General features: G+C 41.7%; 1 protein-coding gene across 1 annotated transcript in view; it reads left to right on the top strand.

Annotated features, from left to right (window-relative positions):
• LOC137641274 (uncharacterized) overlaps positions 1-15,803 on the top strand; it is a gene marked incomplete at its 5' end in the record, with an annotated part of 145,611 nt that overhangs the window by 85,952 nt on the left and 43,856 nt on the right. Inside the window, 17 exon segments of the mRNA XM_068373702.1 lie at positions 1,145-1,447; positions 1,787-6,124; positions 6,222-6,310; positions 6,379-7,490; positions 7,547-8,514; positions 8,517-10,616; positions 10,834-11,000; positions 11,220-11,322; positions 11,325-11,607; positions 11,856-12,056; positions 12,433-12,483; positions 12,663-12,750; positions 13,177-13,342; positions 13,876-14,184; positions 14,709-15,217; positions 15,220-15,429; positions 15,462-15,801. Coding sequence (XP_068229803.1) covers positions 1,145-1,447; positions 1,787-6,124; positions 6,222-6,310; positions 6,379-7,490; positions 7,547-8,514; positions 8,517-10,616; positions 10,834-11,000; positions 11,220-11,322; positions 11,325-11,607; positions 11,856-12,056; positions 12,433-12,483; positions 12,663-12,750; positions 13,177-13,342; positions 13,876-14,184; positions 14,709-15,217; positions 15,220-15,429; positions 15,462-15,801 — 11,337 coding nt within the window.

Genomic DNA, 15,803 nt, shown 5'->3' with positions numbered 1-15,803 from the left:
AAATCCTATAAAGTATTTTCCATGGTAGGAGATACTCTATGCTATTTGAAAAGTAAAATTTAAGGATATCTAACTTATAACTGAAAAGCTTAAAATAATGTTTCATAAGAGTGAAAACAGGTTGACTGTTATATTATTTACCAGTATATACTTCAGTATATGTACAAGCATACAGTTTAGTAAAATTGAAAAGTTCAGTATAAATGCAGTAAAGAAGGTGAAATAACAGTCGAACATGTAGGGAAAGTTATGAGAATCTAAATATATATATATATATATATATATATATATATATATATATATATATATACGTATATATATATATATATATATATATATATATATATATATATATATATATATATATATATATATATATATATATATATATATATATATATGTATATGTATATGTATATGTGTATATATATATATATATATATATATATATATATATATATATATATATATATATATATATATATATATATATTACACTATACATGGGTTTTAGTATTATTATCAAAAGAAAGTGTCACACCAATTTAATGCCAAATAAGAGAAGAGTATGATACACAAAATTTTTTAAATTAGAACTGGAAAAATAAAATTTTTTTCATGATTTATCTACTATTGGCTACTGGAGAATTGAGTAAATATCCAAGTTTGCATATTCTGTTGTGCCTAAGTGCTCAGGCAATTAATGTGCTCTCAGAAACTAAGAAAATAAATAACCAAAACCCAATTATCTAGATTAGGCATCTCAGTTATAAGGGTTTGATAATCCTAACTACCAAGATATTGCTCAGAGATGGACTGCTCTAGTTTTTTTTTGACCTGTAGAGGTATTTTGTTGATATTTTTAGCCACCTGATGTTCATATCTAAATTTTCACCCAAAGAAAACGGACTATCCATGTTTTAAGATTTATAGAGTTAGATTTTTATGATTATTTTTATGCTTTTTGTAACAGCGAGTTGATCTGTTCTTTTAATGTTCTACAATGTTAATAATAATAATACCTGTTATATATAATGATAAAAATACTACAAATATATAATGCAAGATAAGGTGATTATGTTGATTATAGATTGAAATATCTTCTGTGATTTCTTCCCACATTGATATAAATGTATGCTTGCAGTTGTTCCAGAAAACCCCTGCAACCCTGATCCATGTGGTATTAATGCCAACTGCGAAGTATCCAACAAACGAGCAGTTTGTGACTGTTTGCCAGGCTATTTTGGCAATCCATATGTGGAATGTCGACCAGAGTGTACTATTAATTCAGATTGTCCTAAGTACTTGTCATGTGTGAATCAGAAATGTAGAGATCCTTGTCCTGGTACTTGTGGAATCAATGCTGTCTGTGATGTCATCAATCACAATGCCATGTGTAATTGCCCCCGTGCCTACACAGGTGATCCATACGTGAGGTGTGAGCTTGGTAAGTACCCATTCAGCGTTGGTTGATTTTGTTTTTGTGGTGGATTAGAATAAGATTTATTTTGAAGATTGATTTCTTGCATGTATGCCAGATGAATTCTTGTTGAGTGTGAGATGAATTGAGCATGAATTCTAGCCTGCCAGGTAGCATGTCATATATCTATGCATGAAATAGTTTGCAAAGTACCTAGCATGTTTACGAAATTTTTTTGTTTAAGATATATATTTTCTGTCAATGCTCATATATGATCTGTATGCAGCATGTAATATAATGTACAAACTTAAAAAGAAAAGACTACCTAATGCATGTCTTAATTGCATGATCCCTAATTCTTTTCAGCACCACCATCGCCCGTCCAGTGCTCCCAGAATGCATGTGGCTTTAACACTGAATGTAGAATTACTAATAGTGTCCCAATTTGCTATTGTCTCCTAGGTTACACAGGTGACCCTTATAAAGGGTGCTACCCCATTATCTCTACCCAATCCCCGCTTGTAGAAACAACCCTTGCCCCAACCTCTAGACCTGAAAACCTGCCACCTTCCCAGCCTCGCCCACCTCCTGAGTGTCTACATGATCGTGAGTGCCGCCCAGATCTCTTTGCCTGCATCAACCAGCGATGTGTTAATCCTTGCTCGCTAAATTCACCATGTGCAGATAGAGCTGAGTGTACAGTCATCCAGCACCGACCAGTTTGCAAGTGTCCTCCTGAACATCATGGTAACCCAATGGTCTCCTGCAGACCTTTACCACCAACACCAAAGCCGGAATGTTTGACTGATAAAGACTGCCCTCAGGACAGAGCATGTGCTGAGAGACGTTGTGTAGACCCATGTCGTGTAGCTAACCCCTGTTCTCATTTAGCAGAATGCACAGTGCATGCTCATTTGCCAAAATGCAAATGTATCCTTGGTTACATTGGCAATGGCTATTACTGTCAACTCACCACAACAACCTCACTGAGACCAATTCCTGACTATCCAGATCACCCAACAATACGACCGGGAATTGATACAAGACCTCCTAGCCATGAAGTTGACTATGACTGTACAAGAGACTCTGACTGTGACAATGATGAATTTTGTTTGAAATTTGAATGCAAACCTGTATGCAATTCCCCTAATCCTTGTAAGGGGCTAAATATAGCCTGCATAGGTGTAAATCATCGGCCTATTTGTCAGTGCTTGCCTGGATTTATTGGCAATCCATTTATTGAATGCAAAGAACCAAAACCAGAAACTCCTGCACCAGAATGTTTGTCTGATCGTGAATGTCCAGACAATAAAGCTTGTGCTCAAAGAAAGTGCATTAATCCTTGTATTGCATCTAACCCTTGTTCACCATTTGCTGACTGTGTTACTCAAAAACATTTTCCAACTTGTAAATGTAAATTTGGGTTTACCGGATCAGGATATTTCTGTGATAGGTTACCTCCTATTGTAGAACATTTACCTTTGCCTGAGATTGTGCAGCTTCCACCTATTGCGGCAACCACTACAACACAAAGCCCATTAGCAGAATTTCATCCCACTGAAAAGGAGCGGCACCCCCCAACCTCTCTCCCAAGACCAACTTCCTTACCTTCTCCTCCACCCATTATTATTGGATGTGAAAGTAATGATGAATGCCCCTATGATAATACTTGCATTAATAGACTCTGTGGAAATGTTTGCAGCCAATCTTTATGTGGTGAAGAAGCAGAATGCCTTACAGTTGCAAATCGACCAACATGTGTTTGTCCTGTTGGTACTACAGGAAATCCAACAATTAAATGTACTGCCGAATCTACAGAAAGACCCATAACGCCACATCCTCCTCTTGCTGAAACAAGACCAACTGTTAGTGCTCCAATAATTCCTGTTGCAGGTCCTTTGCAAACATCTGCTTCACCCATTGCTGACATAACACCAACAAGAAAACCTGTCATAGATGACCCAATTGTTGTGCCTTTGCCTCCAATTGTGCCTCCAATTGTAATAGCTTGTGAAAATAATGATGACTGTACAATGGATAATACTTGTTATAACAAACAGTGCTATGATGTTTGTAGTTTAGGGATATGTGGAGAATATTCTGATTGTAAAATCAATGTTCATCGTCCTGTTTGCCTTTGTCCTCCTGGAACGACTGGCAATCCAACAAAAAGATGTCTTGCTTTAAATACAGAGAGACCAGTGACTACTTCACCAATTTCTGAAACTTTACCACCTTCAAAAGATCAAATACAACCAATTGCTGGACCCCTAACAACTGCAATGCCACCAATTGCTGAAATACCTATTTCAACAACCACAATACTCCCAACACAGTTTCCCCCGCCACCACCTACACCTGGGCCAATTTCTGTAGGCTGTGAAAGTTCAGGAGATTGTCCTAGTGACAATTCATGTGTTAATAAATTTTGCCTTAATGTCTGTTATCCTGGAATATGTGGAGAAAATGCAGATTGTCAAACTAAAGCACATCGCCCTAAATGCAGATGCCCCCCAGGTACTGTTGGAAATCCTACAATTAAATGCTCTGCTATGGCTGTAGACTTGCCACCAACATCTATGCCCCCAATTGCAGAAGAAACTGCCATCTCAGATGTCTCCGTTCATCCTCTTTCTGGACATACAGGATCAACTTTACCACCATTGACTGAACAACCACTCTATTCAGAATATTTTACAACAACACCTAGGCCTCCTCCACCTCTTGTAATGCCTTCAGTTACTGTTGCTTGTGAAAACAATGATGATTGTGATGTTAACAATTCATGTATTAACAAGTTGTGTTATGATGCATGCAGTCTCAATTCATGTGGTGAGAATGCAAATTGCAAGACTTTCCATCATCGTCCTGTTTGTATTTGTCCACCAGGGACCTCTGGTGATCCTCAAATAGGATGTAAAGCCACAAGTACTGAAAAAACACCAGTTATATCTCCAGAAACTGAGCAGCCACCACATCAGCCTATTCAGCCCCTTCAGCCAGTAGCTGGAGCCTCATCTGAAAGGCCTCCTCCTATTGTTGATTCTCCAGCACCTCCACCTCCTATAACTTCCACTACACGCCCTTCTCCAATACAAACACCTGAGGCAGTACCTGTTGGTTGTGAAAGTACAGATGACTGTCCTTTTGACAACTCATGTGTTAATCGTTTGTGTATGGACATTTGTTATCCTGGATTGTGTGGAGAAAATGCCGATTGTCAAACAATTGTGCATAGGCCATCATGTTTATGTCCTCCTGGAACTACTGGAAATCCTACTGAACATTGTATTGCTTTAGAAACAGAGAGTCCATCAACTGCTCCTCCTCCATTGAAAGGAACAACTACTGCATCACTAGATGCAAATATTATTCCTGGCAGAGGTTCATCCACCACATCTCTTCCTCCATTGACAGAATCAACTACAATCAGGCCATTAGATCCACCAGAACCAAGACCCCTTCCATCACCAATAATCCCAGCAATTGTCATTGCATGTGAAAATAATGATGATTGTACAACAGATAATTCTTGTCTCAATAAACATTGTTATGATGTTTGTAGTCTAGGTGTTTGTGGTGAGGATGCAGATTGCAAAATTCAAAATCATAGGCCAGTATGCAGTTGTCCACCTGGTACTACAGGAGACCCAACACAGGGATGCAAAGCCTTGCTTACTGAGAAACCATTAATGCCAAAGCCCCCAGAAACTGGAGTTACTGAAATAAGACCAGATCAACCTATAAAGCCAATTACTGGGGCACCATCAACAAGCTTGCCTCCTTTGGCAGAGTTCCCTGCTCAGGAACCTACAAAGCCTTCAATACAGTTGCCTCCTCCAATTGTAATAACACCTGGACCAGTACCTGTTGGATGTGAAAGTTCTGAAGAATGCTCCATGGATAATTCGTGCATCAACAGAATCTGTTTAGATGTATGTTCGCCTGGTTTTTGTGGAGAAAGTGCAAATTGTCAGACACTGCAACATAGACCGACATGTGTATGTCCCCCTGGCACTACTGGCAACCCAACAATCAAATGCTCAGCACTGGCCACAGAAACACCAAAACCTCCCTTACCCCCACTTCCTGAAGCAAAACCTATGCCACCTCATTCCCAAATATTACCTATAGCTGGTTCAACACAGACAAATATGCCCCCCTTAGCAGAATATCCTGTAACACATGTGACAATTGAAGAACCGGTAAAACAACCTCTTCCACCTCCGATTATTCCTCCAGTGTCTGTAGCCTGTGAGAATAATGATGATTGTGATATGGGTAATTCTTGTATTAACATGTTATGCTATGATGCTTGTAGCCTGAATTTCTGTGGTGAAGATGCAGACTGTAAAACAATTGCTCATCGGCCAGTATGTCTTTGCCCTCCTGGAACTACTGGAGATCCCCAAGTAGGATGCAAATCCATAACCACAACAAAAATTCCTGTACTGTCACCTATTACTGACATACCCTTGCAAGAACCAGTCAACCCTATTCATCCTGTTGCTGGTCCTCCTTCTGAAAAGCCACCACCAATTGCTGAGGACCCAGTAACTCAGCCTCCATTAGTTACAAGCCCCCGCCCACTGCCAGTTCCTACTCCTGGAGCAATACCCATTGGATGTGAAAGCACAGATGACTGTCCTTTTGATAACTCATGTGTTAATCGTTTATGTATGGATGTTTGTTATCCAGGATTATGTGGAGAATGCTGACTGCCAAACAATTGGGCATATTCCATCATGTCTATGCCCTCCAGGAACTACTGGTAATCCAACAAAATACTGTATTGCAATAGCAACAGAAAGTTCACCAACTATTCTTCCTCCAATGGCAGAAACTACTGGTCCATCTCTTGATATAAACATTATCCCAGCAAAGGATCCAGCTAGTACGCCCCTTCCTCCATTGACTGAATCACCTCCAACTAGACCAATTGAGTCACCTATACCCAGACCCATACACCACCACCCATTGTCCCACCAATTGTCATTGCTTGTGAGAATAATGATGATTGTACAACTGATAACTCTTGCCTCAATAATCTATGTTATGATGTATGTAGCTTAGGTATATGTGGGGAAGATGCAGATTGCAGAATTCACAATCATAGACCAATTTGTAGCTGTCCTCCTGGGACTACAGGAGACCCAACTCATAGTTGTCAAGCTCTGCTTACTGAAAGACCAATTGCAATTAAACCACCAGAATCTGGTGCCGAGGTGTACGTACCTGATCAGCCAATTCACCCTGTAGCAGATGCTACACCCTCTCCTTTGCCTCCTCTTGTTGAATCCCCAATAACAAGACCTCCTCAAGTTGTTCAGCCACGTCCACCTGCTCCACCAACACCAGGTCCAATACCTGTAGGCTGTGAAACCACTACTGAATGCCCTGGTGACAATTCGTGCATAAATAAAATGTGTTTGAATGTATGTTATCCAGGTATATGTGGAGATAATGCAGATTGTCAGACTCATAAACATAGACCAATTTGCACTTGTCCACCAGGAACTACTGGCAACCCAACTGTTAAGTGTTCTGCTATGGAAGTTGAAAGACCACATGAACCAGTTCGTCCTATTGTAGGGGATCCACATATAGAAGATGAAGTACAAATTAATCCCATATCTGGCCCTACAACAACACCAAGTCCACCTTTAGTTGAAACACCAAAACCCCAACCTCCAGTTAAGCCAGATATTCGACCTCCTCCACTTCCTGTAGTACCATCTGTATCAATTGCATGTGAGAATAATGATGATTGTGATATGGGTAATTCTTGTATTAACATGCTCTGCTACGATGCCTGCAGCTTGAACTTCTGTGGCGAGGATGCAGATTGCAAGACATTCAATCATCGACCAGTGTGTCTTTGTCCACCAGGAACTACAGGAAATCCGCAGATAGGGTGCATAGCTACTACCACTGAAAAAATTCCAATATTGTCACCTATTACTGACAAGCCCCCTCAACAGCCAGTTGCTTCTATTCATCCAATAGCTGGTCCATCTTCTGAGAATCCACTTCCTGTAGCTGATGACCCAACAACTCGACCTCCAGCCAAGTGTTACTCACCCACCACCATTCTACTCCTGGAGCAATACCTATTGGATGTGAAAGCACAGATGACTGTCCTTTTGATAACTCATGTGTTAATCGTTTATGTATGGATGTTTGTTATCCAGGATTATGTGGGGAGAATGCTGACTGCCAAACAATTGGGCATATTCCATCATGTCTATGCCCTCCAGGAACTACTGGTAATCCAACAAAACACTGTATTGCAATAGCAACAGAAAGTTCACCAACTATTCTTCCTCCAATGGCAGAAACTACTGGTCCATCTCTTGATATAAACATTATCCCAGCAAAGGATCCAGCTAGTACGCCCCTTCCTCCATTGACTGAATCACCTCCAACTAGACCAATTGAGTCACCTATACCCAGACCCATACCACCACCACCCATTGTCCCACCAATTGTCATTGCTTGTGAGAATAATGATGATTGTACAACTGATAACTCTTGCCTCAATAATCTATGTTATGATGTATGTAGCTTAGGTATATGTGGGGAAGATGCAGATTGCAGAATTCACAATCATAGACCAATTTGTAGCTGTCCTCCTGGGACTACAGGAGACCCAACTCATAGCTGTCAAGCTCTGCTTACTGAAAGACCAATTACAATTAAACCACCAGAATCTGGTGCTGAGGTGTACGTACCTGATCAGCCAATTCACCCTGTAGCAGATGCTACACCCTCTCCTTTGCCTCCTCTTGTTGAATCCCCAATAACAAGACCTCCTCAAGTTGTTCAGCCACGTCCACCTGCTCCACCAACACCAGGTCCAATACCTGTAGGCTGTGAAACCACTACTGAATGCCCTGGTGACAATTCGTGCATAAATAAAATGTGTTTGAATGTATGTTACCCAGGTATATGTGGAGATAATGCAGATTGTCAGACTCATAAACATAGACCAATTTGCACTTGTCCACCAGGAACTACTGGCAACCCAACTGTTAAGTGTTCTGCTATGGAAGTTGAAAGACCACATGAACCAGTTCGTCCTATTGTAGGGGATCCACATTAGAAGATGAAGTACAAATTAATCCCATATCTGGCCCTACAACAACACCAAGTCCACCTTTAGTTGAAACACCAAAACCCCAACCTCCAGTTAAGCCAGATATTCGACCTCCTCCACTTCCTGTAGTACCATCTGTATCAATTGCATGTGAGAATAATGATGATTGTGATATGGGTAATTCTTGTATTAATATGCTCTGCTACGATGCCTGCAGCTTGAACTTCTGTGGCGAGGATGCAGATTGCAAGACATTCAATCATCGACCAGTGTGTCTTTGTCCACCAGGAACTACAGGAAATCCGCAGATAGGGTGCATAGCTACTACCACTGAAAAAATTCCAATATTGTCACCTATTACTGACAAGCCCCCTCAACAGCCAGTTGCTTCTATTCATCCAATAGCTGGTCCATCTTCTGAGAATCCACTTCCTGTAGCTGATGACCCAACAACTCGACCTCCAGCCATTAGTGTTACTCACCCACCACCAGTTGCTACTCCTGGAGCAATACCTATAGGATGTGAAAGCACAGATGACTGTCCTTTTGATAACTCATGTGTTAATCGTTTATGTATGGATGTTTGTTATCCAGGATTATGTGGGGAGAATGCTGACTGCCAAACAATTGGGCATATTCCATCATGTCTATGCCCTCCAGGAACTACTGGTAATCCAACAAAACACTGTATTGCAATAGCAACAGAAAGTTCACCAACTATTCTTCCTCCAATGGCAGAAACTACTGGTCCATCTCTTGATATAAACATTATCCCAGCAAAGGATCCAGCTAGTACGCCCCTTCCTCCATTGACTGAATCACCTCCAACTAGACCAATTGAGTCACCTATACCCAGACCCATACCACCACCACCCATTGTCCCACCAATTGTCATTGCTTGTGAGAATAATGATGATTGTACAACTGATAACTCTTGCCTCAATAATCTATGTTATGATGTATGTAGCTTAGGTATATGTGGGGAAGATGCAGATTGCAGAATTCACAATCATAGACCAATTTGTAGCTGTCCTCCTGGGACTACAGGAGACCCAACTCATAGCTGTCAAGCTCTGCTTACTGAAAGACCAATTGCAATTAAACCACCAGAATCTGGTGCTGAGGTGTACGTACCTGATCAGCCAATTCACCCTGTAGCAGATGCTACACCCTCTCCTTTGCCTCCTCTTGTTGAATCCCCAATAACAAGACCTCCTCAAGTTGTTCAGCCACGTCCACCTGCTCCACCAACACCAGGTCCAATACCTGTAGGCTGTGAAACCACTACTGAATGCCCTGGTGACAATTCGTGCATAAATAAAATGTGTTTGAATGTATGTTACCCAGGTATATGTGGAGATAATGCAGATTGTCAGACTCATAAACATAGACCAATTTGCACTTGTCCACCAGGAACTACTGGCAACCCAACTGTTAAGTGTTCTGCTATGGAAGTTGAAAGACCACATGAACCAGTTCGTCCTATTGTAGGGGATCCACATATAGAAGATGAAGTACAAATTAATCCCATATCTGGCCCTACAACAACACCAAGTCCACCTTTAGTTGAAACACCAAAACCCCAACCTCCAGTTAAGCCAGATATTCGACCTCCTCCACTTCCTGTAGTACCATCTGTATCAATTGCATGTGAGAATAATGATGATTGTGATATGGGTAATTCTTGTATTAATATGCTCTGCTACGATGCCTGCAGCTTGAACTTCTGTGGCGAGGATGCAGATTGCAAGACATTCAATCATCGACCAGTGTGTCTTTGTCCACCAGGAACTACAGGAAATCCGCAGATAGGGTGCATAGCTACTACCACTGAAAAAATTCCAATATTGTCACCTATTACTGACAAGCCCCCTCAACAGCCAGTTGCTTCTATTCATCCAATAGCTGGTCCATCTTCTGAGAATCCACTTCCTGTAGCTGATGACCCAACAACTCGACCTCCAGCCATTAGTGTTACTCACCCACCACCAGTTGCTACTCCTGGAGCAATACCTATAGGATGTGAAAGCACAGATGACTGTCCTTTTGATAACTCATGTGTTAATCGTTTATGTATGGATGTTTGTTATCCTGGCTTGTGTGGAGAATGCTGACTGTCAAACAATTGGGCATATTCCATCATGTCTATGCCCTCCAGGAACTACTGGCAATCCAACAAAACACTGTATTGCAATAGCAACAGAAAGACCATTACAACTCTTCCTCCATGCAGAAACAACTGTTCTTATGATAGCATTATCCCAGGAAAGGATCCAATAGTACACCTTCCTCCATTGACTGAATTACCCCCATTCAGACCAACAGAAGCACCTGAACCAAGACCCATTCCAACACCTATTCTCCACCAGTTGTCATAGCTGTGAAAATAATGATGATTGTACAACTGATAATTCTTGCCTTAATCTCTCTGTTATGATGTATGCAGCTTGGTATATGTGGAGAAGATGCAGATGCAGAATTCAAGTAATCATCGACCTGTTGTAGTTGTCCTCCTGGACTACAGGAGACCCAACTCAAGATGTCAGGCTCTTCTTACTGAAAGACCAAAGATTCCAAAACCCCCTGAAGTTGGAGTTGGAGAATCTCCAATTCATCAGCCGATTCTTCCTATAGCAGGTACTTCTACTACCTTTTACCTCCTCTTGTTGATCATCCACCATTAAAACCTTCTCTTGTTCACAGCCACGTCCACCTGCTCCACCAACACCAGGTCCAGTACCTGTTGGCTGTGAAACCACTACTGAATGCCCTGGTGATAATTCATGCATAAATAAAATGTGTTTGAATGTTGTTACCCAGGTATTTGTGGAGAAAATGCAGATTGCCAGACTCACAAACATAGACCTGTTGTACTTGTCCACCGGGAACTACTGGCAACCCAACAATTAAGTGCTCTGCTATGGAAGTTGAAACTCCACATGACACCGCCTCATCCTATTGCAGGAGATCCCACTTTTGAGATGATATACAATAATCCTATTGGTTCAACAACAACTCAACTTCCTCCTTTAACTGAGTTGCCAAAACCTCGTCCTCCAATTCAATCCAGATACCAGACCTCCTCCGCCCTGTGATACCACCAGTATCTTGCTTGTGAAAATAATGATGATTGTGAATGGGTAATTCTTGTATTAATATGCTGTGCTATGATGCATGCAGTCTTAACTTCTGTGGAGAGATGCCGATTGCAAACATCAATCATCGCCCTGTGTGTTTTGTCCACCAGGAACTACAGGAAATCCTCAAATTGGATGCATTGCTATACCAACTGAAAAAATTCCAATTTTATCTCCTATTACTGACAAACCCTCTCAACAGCCAGTTAATCCTATTCATCCAATTGCTGGTCCATCTTCTGAGAAATCCCCCTCCTATAGCTGATGAAACAACAACTCGACCTCCAGATATTATTACCACCCGTCTTCCACCAGTTCCTACACCTGGAGCAATACCTATTGGATGTGAAAGCACTGATGACTGTCCTTTTGATAATTCTGTGTCAATCGTTTATGCATGGATGTTTGTTATCCTGAATTATGTGGAGAATGCTGACTGTCAAACAATTGGACATAGACCATCATGTTTATGCCCTCCAGGCACCACTGGAATCCAACAGAACACTGTCTGCCATGATAGCAGAAAGTCCCACAACTCTTACCACCAGTAGCAGAATTACCTGTTTCACATGAAGAAAACATTATCCCAGGCAAAGGTCCAGATAGTACAACTCCTTCCTCCATTGACTGAATTACCTCCAATTAGGCCAACAGATCCACCTGAACCAAGACCCATTCCAACACCCATTCTCCCCCCAGTTGTCATAGCATGTGAAAATAATGATGACTGTACAACTGATAATTCATGTCTCAATAATCTTTGTTATGATGTATTGCAGTCTTGGTATATGTGGAGATGATGCAGATGCAGAATTCAGAATCACAGACCTGTATGCAGTTGTCCTCCTGGACTACAGGAGACCAACATACAAATGTCCAGGCCTTGTTAACTGAGAAACCTTTTAACCACCTCCTCCAGAGGCAGGTGCTGAAGTTGACATACCTGACCAACAAGTTCTACCATTAGCCAGGCACTACGTCTACACTTTACCTCCTCTTGTTGTTCCAGTTACACAGACCCAGTTTCTTCAACTCTTCCTCCCACCACCTACACCGGGTCCTACCTGTTGGGTGTGAAAGCTCCTATGAATGTCCAGGTGATAATTCATGCATAATAAAATGTGTTTGAATATTGTTATCCAGGTATTTTGTGGTGAAATGCAGATTGCCAGACTTTAGGGCATCGACCTTGTGTACTTGTCCACCTGGGACTACTGGCAACCCAACAATTAAGTGCTCAGCATGGTAGTACAATCACCGTCAACTCCCATGCCCCCAATTCCTGAACAAGTATCCTCGCAACCACTGCAACCAGTTCATCCTGTTCTTGGGCCAACTCCACACTATCCTCCTTTGTAGAATATCCTACTGAACGTCCTTTAGTCTACCATCAATTAGACCACCACCTCCTCCAGTTCCTTCTCCAATATCTGTTGCTTGTGAAAATAATGATGATTGTGAATGGGTAATTCTTGCATTAATATGCTTGTGCTATGATGCTGTAGTTTAACTTTGTGGATTAGATGCTGATTGTCAAACTGTTAATCATCGCCCAGTTTGCTTTGCCCCCAGGAACTACAGGAGATCCTCAAATAGGATGTAGAGCAATTACCACAGAAAAGGTTCCAGTCATATCTCCTATCACTGACAAACCTTCAACAGCCAATACTTCCATTCATCCAATTGCAGGTCCATCTCTGAGAAACCTTCACCAGTAGCAGAAAATCTAGTCGACCTCCAGAATTAGTTACACTTTTAAACCACCAGTACCCACTCCTGAAGCAATTCCTATGGATGTGAAAGCACTGATGATTGTCCTTTTGATAATTCCTGTGTCAATCGTTTATGCATGGATGTTTGTTATCCAGGGCTATGCGGACAAATGCTGACTGCAAACATGGAACATAGACCAACATGTTTATGCCCTCCAGGCACCACTGGCAACCCACTGAACATTGTAGTGCCTTAACAGCAGAAATGCCAACATCTTATCCTCCAGTAGCAGGAACACCTGTTTTGGATCCAGACTTAAACATTATCCCAGGGAAGGATCCTTCCACACCTCTTCCTCCATTGACTGAATTACCTCCAGTCCTGCCAATAGATTCCACTAACCAAGACCCCTCCCACCCATTCTTCCACCAGTTGTCATAGCTGTGAAAATAATGATGACTGTACAACTGATAATTCATGTCTCAATAATTTTGTTATGATGTATGCAGTCTTGGTATATGTGGTGAGGATGCCAATTGCAAAATTCACAGCCATCGTCCTATTGCAGTTGTCCCCAGGAACTACAGGTGACCAACAAAAGGATGTCAATCACTTCTTAACTGAGAAACCTACGTCATTAAAACCACCAATAGGGAGAAATTCTAACTCCAGGACCAGGAGATCCAGTTCAGCCAGTCACTGGACAACCTCCACTTTTCTACCACCAATAGTAGAAACAACTTCTCGACCACAAGCCAACTTCTGTTCAACCACCTGCACCCCCAACTCCTGGGTACCTATTGGGTGTGAAAGTTCAGGTGAATGTCCTGGGGATAATTCATTGTATCAATAAGCTGTGTTGATGTTTGTTACCCAGGTATTTGTGGTGAAATGCAGAACTGTCAGACACAGGGAAATCGTCCTGTATGTACTGCCCTCCAGGGACTACTGGCAATCCAACAATCAAGTGTTCAGCATGGTAGCTTATGAAAATCCATCTACTCCAATGAGCCCAGTTGCTGAGAAACTCCATCTGTTGCTGATGTCACTGTTAGACCTCTTCTAGGTAGTACAACTACAAGAGGTCCTCCCTTGCAGATTCCAACAGAACGTCCCAATTGAGCTCCCTGAATTAGACCAACACCACCACCAGTTATACCTTCTTCCAATTGCTTGTGAAAATAATGATGACTGTGAATGGGTAAATTCATGCATTAATATGCTTTGCTATGATGCATGTAGCCTCCATCTTTGTGGTGAAGATGCCGATTGTAAAACTAATCATCGGCCTGTTTGTCTTTGCCCACCTGGTACTACAGGAGATCCTCAAATTGGTTGTAAGGCAACAGTAACAGAAAAAGTAACCACTCTTTCTCCTATAGTGATCAACCTCCTCAACAGCCATTTGTTCCTGTTAATCCAGTGGCAGGTCCATCCTCAGAAAGACCACCACCAGTAGCAGAAAAACCCTCTACACGTCCTCCAGAATTTGTTACACCCAGACCACCACCTGTACCTATTCCTCCGCTCATACCTGCTGGATGTGAAAGTAATAATCATTGTCCATTTGATAATTCATGTGTCAATCGATTTTGTTTAGATATATGCTATCCAGGTTTATGCGGAGATAATGCAGAGTGTCAGACATTAAGTCATAGACCATCTTGTATATGTCCCCCTGGTACAACTGGGAATCCAACTGAGCATTGTAGTGCTTTCTCTACAGAGAAACCAACAACCTTTTCACCGGTGGTAGGAACAAATGCAATCCCTCCTGAGAATGATATAATTCCAGCAGTTGGTCCAAGTACCACCACACTTCCTCCATTAGTGGAACTTCCCTCTGCAGAGCCGATAGAAAAGCCACTGTCTCGTCCTCCATTACCAACCCAATTATTCCTCCCATAGCTATAGCATGTACAAATAATGATGACTGCTCTACAGATAATTCATGCTTAAATCATTTCTGTTATGATGTTTGCAGTCTTGGTGTTTGTGGGGATGATGCTGACTGCAAGATTAACAATCACCGACCTGTATGTAGTTGTCCCCCTGGAACAACAGGGACCCTACTTATGACTGTAAAGCATTGCTGACTGAGAAACCTATCACTGAATTACCACCTTTACATGAAATAAGACCTACACTACCTGGAGATCCCATCAGACCAATAGCAGAGACAGAACGCCCTACTTTACCTCCACTTGTTGAATCCCTAACCCCAAGACCAGACAAACCATTTACAACAAAGCCACCAATGCCCCCCACACCTGGGCCCTTACCTATTGGTTGTGAAAGTACAAGTGAATGCCCGGTGGATAATTCATGTGTAAACCGACAGTGTCTTAACATGTGTTACACAGGTCTTTGTGGTGACAATGCTGACTGTCAGACACACAAGCATAGACCTTTATGTACTTGCCCTCCAGGAACTACT

The sequence above is a fragment of the Palaemon carinicauda genome, chromosome 5 (assembly GCF_036898095.1).
Source record: "Palaemon carinicauda isolate YSFRI2023 chromosome 5, ASM3689809v2, whole genome shotgun sequence".
Lineage (NCBI taxonomy): Eukaryota > Metazoa > Arthropoda > Malacostraca > Decapoda > Palaemonidae > Palaemon > Palaemon carinicauda.
Note: the sequence above shows the minus strand (reverse complement) of the source record. Positions and strands in the feature narration are given on the sequence as shown.